We start from the raw sequence: 17,302 nt of genomic DNA on the forward strand, positions 1-17,302 counted from the left end.
GTTCAACAGTGTTGTCCAAGTGCTGATCACTGAGAGATGACACCAGTAACTGGCTGCATGGAGGACTTTGTACCACTGATGATATTTGTGCCAGCTTCCCACCCAGACAACATCCCACCTAGCATCCACTTCTTGAGCCCCATCAGCACCACTCTGGCCAGAAGGAGACCATTGCTGAGCTTTGCAAACACCCTGTACACAACATGCCTTTCTTTCCCCTGTTCATTTGGGTTCAGCAGTCCCTTCCTTGTCCTTCACATTCCTGGAAATGGCTTCAGGACCACATGTCCCATACCCTTCCCAGGGAGGGAGGTAGGGTGGCCAGCCTGTAATTCTCCGAGTTCCTATTCCTGCTCTACTTCAAGATGGGTCTGTATTTTCTGAAGACCCCAGAATCATTCTGGTTTCTATGACACATTTGAGAGCGCAATCCGGAATCATGGCTAAGGGTGACGTAGCAGACTGGAGCACTTGCAATGATCCTGTCCAAGGCAGCTGAGATGAATCTCATTGATCCAACGAGGTTTGTTCCTGGAGTCACAAACAAATATCAGGGTTCCATCAAGCATCTGCATCTGAGCTGCCCTCCTGGACTCCTTATGCACCCAGGGATGTTCAGAGACTGAGTCTGTCCCTTTTTCACGCAGAGGCAGGAGTCACAGAGTCCCTCTGGCCTCCTAGTACGACACTCAAAGGATGGGAAGTATCTCATCCCTTTGGTGTGTCACCTGCTCTGTACTCATCTCAGATTTCCCACATTGTGAGGAATGGACACATGGACCTTGGTTCAAGGAAGAAGATCCCAGTTCAGGAAGCAGGCCTTCATGGTACCCCCAAGGAACAGCTGATGGCATTTGTGCTCACTTGGGTTCATCTCACCTCACATACATGATGTGCATATTTACAACTCACCTGTACAGTGCAACATGGACTTCAGACCTATTCATTCAATGTATCTTCATGGAAAGAACAACCTCTCTGAGCTAAGGTGGGAGGCCAGGGTTAGAAACGGTAGTCCTGAGGGACCAGTGCATGATGATTGACCTGAGGCTCCTTCCAAAGGGGTGTCCAGTGCACACGGGCACCAGTCGTACCCTGCTCTGCTGGTCCTGCAGGTCTCTGGCAGGAGGCCTGGCTGTGAGGGGACACTGCTGTGTGCCAGCCCTGCACACACACACTGCTCAGCTGTACAATGGGGTTTGCATCTGTGCGCAACTTTCTTGGGCTTGTTCTTGAGAGAAACTCTGTAAAAACACATAAACATACAGGCACTGCCCTGAGGAGATCACCCTTCATTATGCATGCCAGCTCTGTCACAGCAGTGCCCGTTGCCTGTCCTTGCCTGCGGTTACAGGTCTCACACACAGCAGGACTCAAGCACTCAAGCCTTGAACCAACACAAGGGGTGGGAAGGAAACTGTGGAAGTGGAAAAAAAACAGCCCCCCGAAGATCCAGAGACAGTGCTCCCCACTGACACTGCTGTACCTGGACCTTATTTCCTTCCATACAAATGCACAAACTGTCCCTGCAGCTCCAAAAATACCTTGGAGTAAGGATTTCAGGAAATATTCCCAAATATTTGTGGTGGCCTTTGTTAAGGTTAAACACATAAAAACAACACTTTATTTAAAAATCCACTCAGACAGAAAGGCACATAAGTTTGTGAATTACAAAGGGGATGACAATATTCTAGTGACTAAAAATAAACCACCATCACAAAAAAAAAAAAATAAAAAGGCAAAATTAAAGAAGAAAAACAAACCACAAACAAAGAAACAAACAAACCACACAAAAAGAGAAGATGTAATACAATGAATTGTTCTATAACTGCTATGCAGAAGCTGACGAGAAGACTTGCTTCAGGAAAATATCAGTCATCAGTTTGCACAGGGCATCCTTGATCTCCTGGTTCCTCATGCTGTAGATGAGGGGGTTCACGGCTGGAGGCACGACCGAGTACAGAACAGACACCAGCAGATCCAGGGATGGGGAAGAGATAGAGGGGGGCTTCAGGTAGGTGAATATGCCAGTGCTGACATACAGGGAGACCACGGCCAGGTGAGGGAGGCAGGTGGAAAAGGCTTTGTGCCGTCCCTGCTCAGAGGGGATCCTCAGCACGGCCCTGAAGATCTGCACATAGGAGAAAAGAACGAAAACAAAACACGGAAAGGCTACTAAGACACCGACCACAAGAATCCCACGTTCCCTGAGGTAGGAGTGTGAGCAGGAGAGCTTGAGGATCTGGGCGATTTCACAGAAGAACTGGTCCAGGGCATTGCCCTTGCACAGGGGCAGTGAAAATGTATTGGCCGTGTGCAGCAGAGCATTGAGAAACCCAGTGGCCCAGGCAGCTGCTGCCATGTGGACACAAGCTCTGCTGCCCAGGAGGGTCCCGTAGTGCAGGGGTTTGCAGATGGCAACGTAGCGGTCGTACGACATGATGGTGAGGAGATAAAACTCTGCTGAAATGAAAAAGGAAAATTTCTTATATGGGCAGCACATCCCATATAAGAAATGGTCCTGGTGTTCCAGAGGAAATTCGCCATGGATTTGGGGAGGGTAGTGGAGATGGAGCCCGGTCAAGGAGGGAGAGGTTGAGCAGGAAGAAGTACATGGGGGTGTGGAGGTGCCGGTCACAGGCTATGGTGGTGATGATGAGGCCGTTGCCCAGGAGGGCAGCCAGGTAGATGCCCAGGAAGAGCCAGAAATGCAAGAGCTGCAGCTCCCGTGTGTCTGTGAACGCCAGGAGGAGGAACTGGGTGATGGAGCTGCTGTTGGACATTTGCTGTCTCTGGGCATGAGGACCTTGGCAAGGAGGAAAAGACAGTGATGGTTTAGATGAGACTTCTCTGGGAGAAACCAAAGCCATTTCCCACAGACCCTCCCACAAAGAGACACTTCTATTTTCCCAGGAGAACGTCCTGGCTGGAGCCCTCATCGGTGCTTGATGAGTGTGCAATGAAGAGCAGGGTCTCTGCCCAGGGGCTCTTGATCAGTCAGCCTGAACCTGTGTGATTGGGTGGGGCAGGGACCAGTCCTGGGGTTCAGCTTTGTCAGCTGGAACCGCTCCTGGTGCAGAAGGGACTGTCAGCATCTGTACCCCCAGGCCTGAGAAACTGAGTTGGAGAGGTTTGGTGTTTCTACAGCTCCTTCTGCCCTCCCACCCTGGGGAGTGGTGTTGGGTGTCAGAAACCCTCAGCATTTCTGGTGCACTCAGGGAGAACAGAACGAGTCCTGCGAGACCAGAGGATGCCTGTGGGTCAGTGCAGAGTGAGGGCAGCTGCTCCGTCCCTCTGTCTGGCTCCAGCTGCCCTGGGCTGGCACCTTTCTGAGATGGAGCCTGATCACACTCCCATGTTATCCTGAAAAGCCAGCAGACACTGCTGAGAGCACAGGGTTCCACCTCAGACCATGAAATGTCTCACCCTTTCCTAAGGTCTCAGTTCCCCACATTTAGCCCAAGACACACATGGTTCAGTCCCCAGCCCCACAGCTCAGAGCAAAGCTGGGACACGTGTTCCCATGGACACACCTGCAGGAAAGGACCCACAAGATCAGGCTGTGACTCTGCAGCTGAAACTGCCATCCCCAGGGAGCCTGACAGCAAGAACAAGATCCCAACAGCAGTGACCCAGAGCAGGGGAGCAAGAAGGACAATGCGGTGAGGGTGGGTGTGAGAGAGGCCAGGGCAGAGGCAGCCGGGCACTCAGACAGCGTCACCCTTCCCCAGCTGTGCAGCCACCTCCCAGACACCAACATTGCCGGGCAGCTGCTCTCAGCCCCTGTGCTCTGCAGAGGAACTGGAGCTCTGGCTGCACAGGAGCTGCTTCATGCCTTGGAGTCCCCGGCCCTGAGGGCAGAGGCTTTGCTGGGTGGGACAGGAGGGAAGGGGCTGCTCACAGGAGGGATCTGCACTGCAGGGGATCACAGGGACTTTTCTCTGTTCTCCCTCCCATAACCATTCCAGGTTCAGTTTCCTCCCATTTCTGATCATTTCCCTGCTGCCTGGAGATTCTCCCCTGGGAGGTGTTTCCCTGTCCATGTCTCTTCCCTGTCAGTGCTCACAGACCCCATCCCACCCTCTGTGCCCTCCCCCTGGCCCTACAGATCCTGCCTGTTCACAGGGCACTGCCTGGGGGCATCTTCCTGTTTGCAGGTTGGAAAACAGGACAGGTCAGACAAGGCTGAGGGGTCCAGCCAAGGTGATGCAGGTGCTGTGCACAGGCAGAGGGTTGGGGAAGGGATGTTATGAGCCTTCTGGCAGATGTGCTGATCACTCAGAGTTGCAGTTCAGGAGTCTCGGTGACTTGTTTAAGCATGAGAACTCATTTTTGTTTTATCCTTTCCTGCACCCCCCTTGGAAAAATCCTGGGGGTGATCTGTATCTGTGAGCAGCCCTGACCCACACAGCACCCTCTCCAAAGCAGAAGAACCTTTCCTGCCCAAGAGTGCTTGTTCTTTCCCCTCACAGCTTCACTCTACAGCACCGTGGGGATCTCCTCGGGCAGGCTGAGCGCTGACCCTGGCAGGCGGCAGAGTCCCTGCCCTGGCACAGCCCTGGGGTGCATGGACCCTGCTCTGCAGGACAGTCCTGGGCACCCCTGCCTGCACATTTATATTTACACCCCACAGCCATTATTAGGAGAACGCAGCATTTACGTCTTGTCACTCTGACCGTGCAAAAAGCAATCCCTGCTCTGCAGCACATCCTCTCCTCTGCATCAGAGAATTTCTGAGAACTGTACTTACATCTCTTGCAGGCTCTTCAATGCGACAGCTTTCTGAGATCCTACAGTGATTGCCAGATGCAATGCCCTGCAGCCACTGGCTTCATGTCTGTGAAGATGTGGATTCCAGTGATCTCTCAGCATTCTCCCACCCCAGACTGCGTTTCTCTCTCTCTGCCTGGCTCCTGTGCCCTTGGTGCTGCGGGCAGAGCCCACAGCCCTGCTGCGCTGTGCAGAGGAGCTGCTCCTGGGCAGAGCTGTCTCTCTGCAGCACTGCCGCTTGCCAGGAGCTCCCTCTGTCCCAGGAGCCCAGCTGAGCTCAGCAGCACAGGAGCAGCCTAAGGCGCTTTAATGACCCCTCTGGTGGCTTTGGTGCAGAGTCCATGGACCTCAGACCCTGGAGGAAGGTGAAGAAACCTCTCAAGAAGTCAAAGTCAGATTCAAACTCCAAATTTTCTTGTACTGTTAATGGGTCCCACTGAAGGACACTATCGAGGAACAGTCCCCAGGGTCTGGTTAGAACAGAAAACTGGAAGCAATGATGACTGGTAAGGAAAAACAAAGTAAATGTCCCTCTGACGATCGGTAAACCTGGATGTGTTTCATTAACCAAAAGGCGAAGATCTGACCCCAGCCCTGGGAAGGCAGATCCTGTCCCTCCCATGTTGCCCAGGGCCCTTCCTGGAACAGTGTGATGTGGGGCTGTGCAAGGCCAAGGGCAGGACTATGGTCCCACAGCTCCCAGGTTCCTGGCTGGGGACAAGGAGGCCATGAGGCCCCTGTGCTGGAAGGACAAGGTGTCTCCTCACAGGCATCAGAGGTGCAGACAACAGCCATAGCCAAGGGGAGAAGGAGCTCATGTCTGGTGGGGCTTTCAGCCTCTTTACATCCCTTGATCATCTCCACCACAGCCTGTCCTGTGCTGTGGCATCCCCTGCACCTCTTTCCCTGCAGGCTGCAGACATCCCCCCTGCTGCCCCACCTTGCTCTTGTCTGAGCATCTTCCTCCCTTTGCTGAGATCTCTGCATCCTCCCCAGCTGTTCCTTGAAGCACAAAGCCTTGGGCTGATGCAGACTCCCTCTGCTGACCTGCTCCACCACAGCACTGCCCTACCATTCACATTCCTTTCTGCTCATGTCCAGCCTGGACCTCCCCAGCTGCTCTTTGTGCCATTTTTTCTTTCTCATGCTCTTTCCCACTACGCAGAAAACCTCCACCATGTATGAAACCACCCTTCAAGCACTCTCAGGCTACCCCTGCAGTGCTGCAGCCTCCTCAGCGCTGCTGGGCCAAAGCAGCCCAGGTCCCTCAGCATCCCACACCATGTGCACAAGGTGCTGAACCTGCCTTGGCAGAGCCCTGCACTCTCCAGTTCCCCCCTGCTTCTCCAGACTGGGAAGCCGCACACTGGCACACCTCCGTGTGTGTTGGGTCACACCAGTGCTGAACCGAATGGGATGAGAACTCCAGGTGTCTGTGTGTCCACGCTCCTCCTCATGCAGCCCCGTGTGCAGCTGCCTTGTTCATGGTGAGCGTGCACCACGGGCTGGTGTGGGGACCTTGGAGTGCCCAGGCCCTTCTCCTCAGGGTCACTGCTCAGCGTGTCAGGTCCTGCCATGTCCTGATGGATGGGTTTGTTCTCCTGCCCCTGGATAGAACTGGTCACTTCCTCTTATCAAACCCAGACCTGGGTGAACACCAGATTTTCTCAAAGTTGCTGCTCTCCCTGGACTGAAGCTCCATTTACTCAGCTATTGATGTTTTCATGCACATGGTTTAACCTGATTAGGGTGTCTCTCCCAAGACAACAGGATAAGGAGCTGCAGGGCACTACAAACACCATCTCCTGGAGAAAGTGTGGGCTATTGGGTGTCTGATACTTATAATACCAGAGGTGTGGATTCAAAGGGGTAGTTTTTCTTCATGTGGAAAAGCAGCAGGAATGTGTGGAGCTCTGCCTGGGGACAGACAATGTCAGATGAAGGTTGAGGAGTCAGCAAGAGAGGGCAGAACAACATGGGCAATGTTGTGGTCACTGGACATCAGCTACAGACTCACTGATCAGGCAGAGGAATTAGATGAGGCCTCCTTCAGACAAATGAAAGAAACCTCATGTTTCCAGGGCGGTGTCCTCGTGGCAGACCTGAGATATCCCAATATCTACAAGGAACCAGCCATCCAGGAGGGGCTGGAGCTCATTGACAACATCTTCCTGACACGGGTGACTGAGGGGTCAGTGGGGTGAGGTGCCCTGTGGGACTTCACACTTACAAACCAGGAAGAGTTGGTCAGGATGGAACAGCCAGGGATGGGAAAGTGGAGCTGAGGCTCCTGGGAGGTGATCACAAGGCCAAGAGCAGGATTTCAGGAGAGCAAGCTTTGACCTGCTGAGGGACCTGCTTGGGTCCTATGGGATATGACCTTGGTGTCTGCAGTGCTTTTCTCTCAAATTTCCTCCCTCCTCTCTCCCACCTGCTGTTGTGCAGCGTTTTTTACCCTTTCCCAAATACAATATCCCAGAGGTGCTGCCAGCATCACTGAGTGGCTCAGATTTGGCAAGGAGTGGGTCCATCTTGGAGCAGCTGAAATCGGCTCCGTTTGACGTCGGTCAAACTCCTGTTGTCTTCTTAGAGAGGCGACAACTGTAGCACACCCACACTCACCCCAGTTCCAAGACTTTGCCATGTAAACCCAAAATATGGTGACTATGTTTTGGGTGTTATAATCTACTTGATCATGGAGAAGAAATGGAAAAGATCTTTTGTTGGCAACTCAAGGAAGTCACCAGTCAATGAGCAGCTTCCTATGGGGAACTGTAATTACCCTGACAGTCACTGGCCAGGCAAAGGTGCAGATGCCAACAGTCCAGAGGATCGTGGGCCAAATGCTTAACAGAGCTGACTGGTGGGCAACAAGATTGATGTTCATCAGATCTGGAACGGGGAAAGAAGGAAGAGCTGGTGATGGATCTGAACATCAGTGTCCACCTTGGCTGTTGTGATCAGGATACAGTGGGGTCCCAGGCACCAGAGGGGTGGGAGGAAGACCAGCAGCAGAGCACAGGCTGGTGGGCTCCAGAGGAGAAGACTTTGACATACTGGGGGACGGCAGGCGAGGTGGTGACATGGAAGTAAATCTGAAGGGTGAAGGAGCTCAGGAAATATGGCAGGCCTTACAGGACAGCCTGCTCCTAAGCACGAGAATGATCTCTCCAAGTACCCATGAAAAGAAGCATTTATCTCGTGAGGCTGCTTGTCTGAACTGATGGAGCTCCAGGGCACAAAGGCATCACACAGGAGGTGGAAGCAGGGGAAGCTGCAAAGGAGGAATTTAGAAACCTTGTCCATGGATGTTGGAATGATGCCAAAGCTGCCCTGGACATGATGCCTGCAGGGGAGGCTGAGGGCACCAAGATGACACAGCTTGCTTACAGTAAAAGAATAGACCAGGGTAATATTAACCTGCTGCTGAACTTCACAAGAGTAGAATTAGACAGGATTGAGGTACTTCATGGCTTCTTTTCCTGCATGGTCTCCCAGGCCTTTGTTCCTGAAGGCAGGAGTCTGGAGAACACCCAGCAGTGGATGGGGCTCAAGTCAGGGGTGACCTGAGCAAACTCAGACACCATTACAGAACAGGAGATGGGTCACTTGGCCAGCTCCATGAACACAGGTATCGCTGTGCTGTGGCACCTGAGATTCCCAGGAACACTCACCTCTTGGTCCAGAGGAGTGTGATTCCTCTTGAGCTGTCCTGGACTGTCTCCTTGCTCAAGTGGTGATTTAGGCACCCACTTCTCTAACACATTCAGTCCTTATCAGGAGATTCTCTAGATCAATATTTACTGGAGATTGTTGATGCCAGATGTTCTGGAAATGAGGGCACTTGGAGGGGGATGGAAATATAAGAAATATGGCTTTATTACTATTTATTATGGAAATGCTCTCTGCTTGACTATTCCTGAAATCTCTCTAATTATCCACACCAGACTTGGCTTGTAAGCGCCTTTTGGATGTTAATGAGCCCTCTGCTGCCATGATCCTGAACTGCAGCTACTGAAAGAATGAACAAGCTCTGATAAAGTGAAAGGCAGAAGCAAAGCACAAGTTTCTGAGGGTGTTTGGGACCCCATGAAGGGCCATCACTGACACAAGCAGTCCCTGTCCCTGGAGGCTGCTCAAGGAAAAACCTGGAGACAATGGTCATAGGTGGTAAAGGCGATGTGGAGGTGGCTCTGGTGCCACGTCAGCCCTTGATGTTCTTCATCAGAATGGCCAAGTCCTGACCCCCAGGGCCTGACAAAGGAGACCCTTTCAGTCAAATGTTTCTCAGGCTCTGCCTTGGGTCACTGGGAGGGTATTTGTGTTTTGGGGATCAGTTTGGTGCCAAGTGCTGTCACTTTAACCACAAGGTTATGGTTTTCTGAGGATTTGGCAATGCCTGTCAGGTCCTTAAAACCCACCCATCTTCTTTAATAGACCTGGCACTGGCCACCAATCACCTGAGCTGTCCCAGTCCCAAACTCTCTTGAATCCTCAATTTGGATCCATGCCCCAGCACTGAAATGCACACGTTCCTCCTGCTGCTGCCCTAAAATAGAAAAGAAAATCAATCTATTCCACATTAGCATGATTGGACCATGGTCTTTAGGTCTTCTTCTTTAACACATTTACTGCTACACATAGACCACTCTCTTCCTGCACTGCCATGTGTCTCACAAACCTTGCACTCTTGTCCTCCAGTAATGGGCCAACACTCCAGGATGCTGGTGCTTCCTCCGGGTTCATGGATGTTTCCTGAGGACCATCCAAGTGTGGGCAGTGTAAGAGAGGAGCAGAGCAGGGTCAGCTCATGGGCCATGACTGAGCACAGCCACGCCAGCAGCAGCCATTCCCCATCTCCCAGGCACAGCCATGCCCACAGCATGCAAAGGGCACTGCCCTTTAAGATCAGTCCAAGAGTAGCATGCCTTCTTTTCATAACCCCTCAAAAATCTTCCTCCTATTCCCCCTCCACCCTCAGACATCAACCACATTCCACTTGCAGGCTCAGACATGGTTATAAGGATTTGCTGAAGTCATCAGCCATCACTCTTTTCTACCCCACATCCCCTGACCTTCTCCCACACCACACATGTCCGGTCACTGCTGCTCAGGGCCTCCAGCTGTTCAGAAGAGGCCTGGAGCTCCTTGTTTTTTCCTGGTGCTTGTTATAATCTTCCTCACTGCCTCCAGAGCTCATGGTGACATTTGTTGTTCATGGCAGGCCTTTGTAACCTTCTCTTATGAAATGGTTGTCTTTCTGTGATCATCTGTACTGGTGTTATCACAGAATAGCATCCAATATATCAAATCTGATACCGAGTGAAATGCAATAAAACCTTGTTCAGCCAGCCCCGTAGCCGTGTCTTTCCAGCAAGGAGTTTCTCCTGAGAAAGGGATTCAGCTTCTGTCGTTCTCTACAGAGGCACATGAGCAGTGTCCATGCACCTGGGGACACAAAGGGTGACGTTTGCCAGACCACCCTTTATCAGAACCATTTAAATATCAGAACCACTATGGATGGGGTATCAAGCATTATAGTACAGCAGAGATTTAAGTTCTGAGCTCCCTTCATCTGCTCTTTGTGACACGTGTGAAATAAACCAACCCCGTCAAAAAGTTGGTTTTGATTCTCTTCACAACCTGAAGCACCACATGGGTCAGGACTTGAGCCAGAATACCCAAAGAGGACTCACATGCTCTGCTCTTACAGTTCAGGTGTTCCCGGGAATCTCAGCAGACATGTCACGCTGATATCTGGGTTCAAGGAGCTGGTCAAGTGTCTCGTCTCAATTTCTGTAACGGTGGCTTTGCTGCCTGGCTGATGTGCAGACTCTGTACATGGATGCTGACACCTCTTGAACAACCTGTTCTGAAAGGATCAACAAGGGGGGCTGTTCTTTCTGGAAGGGTATTAGGGCAGCAAACAAGAAGACCCTGGGTTGAGGCAAATGAAAAGGGATGCACAAGATGTGGTCAGGGCTGTTTAGGGTAATTGTAAAGCAGCCCTGCAGCTCATGTGAATTATTCTTGGAGTCAGAGAGAACCTGAGAATTTTCTCTGAGTTGAAAACATGAACAGGATGAAAGGACAGCGTCATTCGGGCTCGAAGGGACCTCAGGAGGTGTCTTGACCAACCTCCTGCTCAAAGCAGGGTCAGTCCAGATCACTCAGACTTTATCCAAACACATCTTGGTCACTTTTTGGGACAGACTGAGTGCGCACTCCTGGGAAACAGCTTCCAGTGCTTGACTGTCCTCAGGAATGGAAAGTTTCTCCCTTTCTACAACACCTTTCCAAGTCCAACCATGCAAATAGCTTTTTGACCATCTACTTACACACTGACACAGACCATAATGTCCTATCTTGGATACAAGAATATTAGAGGGTGACACTGAATGTCTTGATGACTTTCAGGTAACAGACCATCAGTGTTCTCCCCACGTCCACAACCCTGTTCTTTCCTCACAGAAAGCAAAGAGGATGGACAGACACAACCTGCCCTGGGTAAACCCTGTCACCTTCTCTTCCAGACACCCAGAAATTGGGTCCCAGTGGACATGTTCTGGGGCACAGCCCTTAGTTCCACTGCTCACCCATTGGCCACTTTGAAAAGTGCACACACTGTGTGAGAGCTGCCAGTGCTCAGGGAGTCCCCCCAGTGTCCATGAGCTTTCCAAGATGGTGCAGAGTGGCCTCACTGTGACATTGTCCTGCTGTCTCAGCTCCTGGGATGCTGCCCCCGCTGTCCCATAGACTGGAGAGGGTTGTGTTAGTTCCAGTGACCCTGACCTGATCCCCATCCACTGCTGATTGTTCTCCAGATTCCTGTCTCCAGTCACAGAGGCTTGGGAGGCAGCAGTTTCTCGAAAGAGAGATTCTTCCTTTGAGAGTGCTGGTAGGAAATGTATTTTGCTGAGTAAATGGACACAATTATGTATTTTCCTATATATTTACCAACACATATATATATTTATTTTTCCTTATGATCACATAGAAAGACAGATAACAGAGATCTGTTGAGATCACTGTCAATATGGCCATCTAAAAAGAGAACACTCCAATTAACCTTTTTCTCCTTCTTTCCTCCATCAGCCCAGAGTGGTCCACAGGTTCCAGCATGACTCACTGTGTGCCAGGGGTAAAAAGTGGCACTGACAGTCCATGGCAGTCGATTGTTTGGTGCCTTCGACTCTGTACAAGACACAAGGATTGTCTTTCTTAATGCTGGAGGCTTTGATAGGAGAGAAATCTAGAGAACATAAAAAAAAAGAAAAAGAGAGAAAAACCAAATGGAAGATGTAGAGTGAAGGGAATGTATTCTTGCAACATGAGGTATGAAATGTTGTTGGTGTTTTAATTCTCCTTTCTTTGTTTTGAATACTTTAAATACCAGTGTTTTCAAAAGAGAGAAAACAGAGACTTTTCAGGTTGTGCATTAAGAACAAGAGGAGAACTTCTGATCTTCGACAACATTTCCCTTCTCTGCACTCTCTCTGTTATCTGCACACAAGCACTTGCGATTGCTCTCTGGGTTTTCCTTCCTCTTACTGTTTGATCACTCAGGCACCTGTCAACAACCCAGTTGCTGCTTTCAGCTTCAAGGAGTTAAAAGCTTCCTTGCCTATCAGTAGTCTGTCTAATTCTGTCTTTACACAACTCTTTTATTGTGTTTATTTTAGAGTTTCCTTTCTCTCTACAACATTACTTGCGTGGTTCTGCCTTGGAGAAGGTGAACCTCAGTGGTGGCAGTTTGTCCTTGGTGTACAGTTGAGGAGTGTGTTTTCTTTAAATCATGACTCTCATCAGTTGTATTTTGTTTGTTCAAAGGTAAAGCAAAGTCCCTGTTTGCTGTGTGCAGCCAGGTCTCCAAGGAGAGCAGGTGGGAGCTGGTGCAAAGGAGCTGGCACATCCAGCTGCAGACTGCAGTGGAGAAATCTGGTGTAAGGAAAAGGGATGCAAGGCCCAGGGGGCCAATGAGAGAAACGATGGGGTTGGGGAGGTGAGGAGCAAGGTTGTCCACACAGTGTGAGAGCTCAAGGGACAGCTTCTCCAGCCAGTCCAGACCTGCTTAGGAGAGACCCTGGATCAACATCAGATAATGCTGCAATCACCTCTTCTCCACACTGATAAGCAATGAAATACAACCTTTACAATAGAAAGACATTTTTGTCAGAAGTTTTTTGAAATCTTTCTTCATAATTACACCAAGAAAATTCTCTAATTAACTAGACAAGACTGGAAGACAATTATAAGAAGAGACATGGTTTGTTAGAACTTTCTTCAGTGTAATGAGCCCCATGGTGCATTTGGTGCTGAGTCCTTGAACATTACTCATGTGCTGGGAGAAGATTGCACAAACCTTTCCAGAAGTCAAAGCCAGAAGAAAAAAGTACTAAGTACCTTGAAGTATTAATGAGTTCCACTGAGGGCAAGTACCAGCAGAACCTCCCCAGGGACTCGTTAGAGCAGAGGATTGGAGGCCATGAAGGCAGATAAACAAAGGGAAATGTGCAGGCAGCTGAGGTGCTGAGAAAACCCTGGTTTTGTTGGGTGAAGCAGAGAGGCCAAGGCCTGACCCCCAGCCCCTGGGAAGGCAGATCCTGTCCCTCACACATTGCTCAGGGCTCTTCCTGGGCCAGGGGGATGTGGGCTGTGTGGTGCTGAGTGAAGGACAATGGTGTGACAGTTCCCAGCCTTCCTGGGGGTGTGCAAGGACCCCATGAGGTGCCCCAGTGCCTGAGGACAACATGTCTCCTCACAGGCCTTGGTGGCAGAGGCCATGGCCATTGCAAAGGGGACAAAGACTTGGGTTCTCTTGGTGACATCCAGCCTTGCCAGTGCCCTTTGCCATCTCCACCACAGGTTGTCCTACACTGTCCCACAGCTGCTTCTGTTTCCCTGCAGGCTGTAGACACCCATCTCGCTTCCTCCCCTTGCTTTCACCTTGGTATTTCCATACGTTGACTCATGTGTCTCCACTCTCATGCTCTGTTAATGGAAACATAAGGACATGGACTGATCTCATGCTCCTTCTGGATGATTTCTAGTACCACAGCACTGCCCTTTGGGTGACATTTCTTTCTGCTCGTGTCCATTCTCCATGTTCCAAGCTGTGCTGTGTGGCAGTGTTTCTCTGCTGTAGAAAGGAGGACCCTGAAAACTACTGACCTGTCAGCCTCTTACCTGTGCCTGGGAAGATCATGGAACAGATCCTCCTAGAAACTGTGCTAAGGAACAAAGAATGGTGACTCAACCACTTCCCTGGGCAGACTGTTCCACTGCTTCACAAACTTTTCCATTAAGAAATGTTTCCTAATATAAATTCTGAACCTTCTCTGGCACAATCTGAGGCCATTTCCTCTCATCCTGTCACTTGCTACTCAGGAGAGACCAACACCCTCCATGCTACAATCTGTTTTCAGATAGTTGTAGAGGGCGAAAAGGTCTCCCCTCAATCTCCTTTTCTCCAGGGTAAAACCCCTCAGATCCCTCAGCTGCTCCTCAGAAGACTTGTGCTCCAGACCCTCAACAGCCTTGTCCCCCTTTTCTGCACTCAGTCCAACACCCCGAGATCTTTCCTATAGTGAGGGGCCCAAAACTGAACTGAGTATTCGAGTTGTGGCTGCACCATCGTCGAGTACAAGGCGATGATCGCTGCCCTGGTTCTGCTTACTACACTATTCTTGATGCACACCAGGAGGCCATTGGCCTTTTTGGCCACCTGGGCACACAGTGGCTCATGTTCAGTCAGTGTCGATCAACACCCCCAGGTCTTTTTCTGCCAGGCAACTTTTGAACCACGCTTCTCCAAGTCTGTAGTGTTGCAGGGAGTTGTTATGACCCCAGTACAGGAACTGGCACATGGCCATATTAAACCTCAAACAACTGTCCTCAGCCTAATGAACCAGCAGCTCCAGATCCCTCTGCAGAGCCTTCCCACCCTCCAGCAGATCAACACTCCCACTCAATTTGGTGTCATATGCAAACTTACTGAGGGTGCACTCGATCCCCTTCTCCAGATCACTGATAAAGAGATATAACAGAACTGGCCCTGACAGTGAGCCCTGGGGACACCACTCATTACCGGCCACCAACTGGATTTGGCTCCGTTCACCACAGCTCTTTGGGCCCGGCCCTCCAGCCAGTTCTGTATCCACGGCAGAGAACACCCATCCAGTCATGAGACGCTGTGGGATACGGCGTCAAAGGCTTTACTGCAGTCTAAGGACACAACACCAACAGCCTGTGTGGCGGATTCACTCCCCACAACAGACTTTCCCTCATCTGCTCAGCCGGTCACCTTGTCATAGAAGGAGATCAGGGAGGTCAAGCAGGACCTGCCTTTCACAAAGCCATGCTGATTGGGCCCGATTGCTCGTCTGGTGTGTGTGACCTCACAGTCCTTTCCCAGCCATGTTCCTGCTGTTGGCCTATCCCCTGCAGAGGCAGAAGTGACCTCAGAGTCCCTTCCACAGCCATTGGCTTCCTACTGGACTATGAGTTCCTGAGACACAAGTGACCACATGGCATCCTACCCAGCCATCACCCTGCTTGTGGTCCAGTGTGTGAGCAGATCAAACTGAGCTGCTTTCATCACATTTATCCAATGAATTTCCTATCAAGGGTTTGAGTGGAGAAACGTTCCTCAGAGGAGCTACTGTATTTACTCTGGGACACTTTACATCTCTGCTTCTGACTCTGATTTTTTTTATTTCTTCTTCCTCTGTCTATTCTGACATGAAACAGCTCTCCAAGGAAAAGATTCATGGAATCCTACAATACCACAGGTTGGAAGAGACTCCTGAACACCATCTCTGTCCCACTGACCTTTATGGCACTCCAAGGAACAGCTGATAGCATTTGTGCTCCCTTGGGTTCATCTCACCACATGCACATAGTGGACATGCACATGATGTGTGTGTTTGCAACTCATCTGTACAACGAAAACATGGACTTTTGACCTTGTATTTCATAGAATCATAAAATCTTTTGGGTTGAGAGGGGCGCACGAGGATCATGGAGTCCAGCTCCTGTCCCTGCACAGGACAGCCCACAGGTCACACCGTGTGTCCGAGGACGTTGTCCAGTCTCCTCTTGAACACTGTCAGATTGGGGCTGTGACACCTCCCTGGGAGCCTGTTCAGCGTCCAGCACCTCTGAACCTCCTGGCACATCTTTCTTCCATTCCCTTGGGTTCTGTCATTGGTCACCAGAGAGGAGACATCAGTACCTTTCCCTCTTTCTCCCCTTGTGAGGAAGCTGTAGCCACCATGAGGTCTCCTTTTAGCCTTTTCTTCAGCTCTGATGGTCGGAATCCCTTTGGTTTTCTTTCAGAAGTGGAGAGGAGAAGCCATGACCTCCAGGCAATGGGAAGGGGGATCCTGTCCCTCACACATGGCTCAGGGCTCTTCCTGGGACCATGGGATGTGGGTGTGCAAGGCCCAGGGAAGGACAACACTGGTACAACAACTTCCAGCTTCCCCAAGGGGCTGCAAGGAGGCAACGAGGCCCCAGTGCCATGAGGACAACATGGCTTCTCCTGGGCCTCAGTGGCAGAGACAACTGCCATGGCCAAGGGGACAGAGACCTGGGTTCTGTGGGTCCCTTCCAGCCTTGCCAGCACCCTTTGCCATCTCCACCACAGGCTGTTCTACACAGTCCTACCCCTGCCCCTCTTTCTCTGCAGGCTGCAGACACCCATCTCGCTTCCCCACCTGCTCTCACCCCAGCATTTCTGCACCTTCACTGCTGTGTCTGCACCCTCACTGGCTGCTCTTGGAACACAAACCATGGGCTGATCTAGCTCCCTCTGGTTGACCTCTTGCACCACAGCACTGCCCTTCCACTGACATTTCTTCCTCCTCATATCCAGTCCTCACCTTCCAAGTTGCACATGTCCCTGCTGCTGTCCCGTCATGTTCTCAGGCGGGATGGACATGACAACCCATCTCCAAGGCCTCTTCCTGGGTAGGGCCTGTGGGCACTTAGGCAGACGCTCTTTCCCAACCATGTCCCTGCTGCTGGGCTGTCACCTCCAGAGACAGAACTGACCTCACTGCCCCTTCACAGCCACAGGATTCTGACTGGATTATGAGTGTCTGAGACACAACTGACCTCATAATACCACACCCATCCATCCCCCTCCTTATGGCCCAGGACCTGACTAAGACTGAAGCATGTCCTACACAGTCCTACACCTGCCCCTCTTTACCACAGGCTGCAGACACCCATCTCGCTTCCTCACCTTGTTCAAATTTGTCAAATATATTTCCTACTAACACTGTGGGTGAAAAGCACTCCTCACTGGAACTCCTGTGCTTCCGGTAACACCTTCTGTATCTCCTCTTCTACCCTTCCTTATTTTTTTTTTTTTACTATACTTCCACCTATTCTCTCTCCAGAAACCTCTCCAAGGCAAAAATTCTGTCAAATCACAGAATAACTCAGGTTTACAGAGAGCCCTTGTCTCACTCATCTTGTCTCACTCTCCTGCTCAAGGCCTCCACCCAGGTTTGCATCATCCTCAAGG

The 17,302-nt window shown here is 50.8% G+C and overlaps 1 protein-coding gene across 1 annotated transcript; it reads right to left on the bottom strand.

Annotated features, from left to right (window-relative positions):
- Nucleotides 1-1,831: 1,831 nt before the first annotated feature.
- On the bottom strand, nt 1,832-2,440 carry LOC136115602 (olfactory receptor 14J1-like). The gene has a single exon (XM_065861811.2). The coding sequence runs from the start codon at nt 2,438-2,440 to the stop codon at nt 1,832-1,834; it is 609 nt and encodes a 202-aa protein (XP_065717883.2).
- Nucleotides 2,441-17,302: the final 14,862 nt, after the last annotated feature.

The sequence above is a fragment of the Patagioenas fasciata genome, unplaced genomic scaffold, assembly GCF_037038585.1.
Source record: "Patagioenas fasciata isolate bPatFas1 unplaced genomic scaffold, bPatFas1.hap1 Unplaced_85, whole genome shotgun sequence".
Lineage (NCBI taxonomy): Eukaryota > Metazoa > Chordata > Aves > Columbiformes > Columbidae > Patagioenas > Patagioenas fasciata.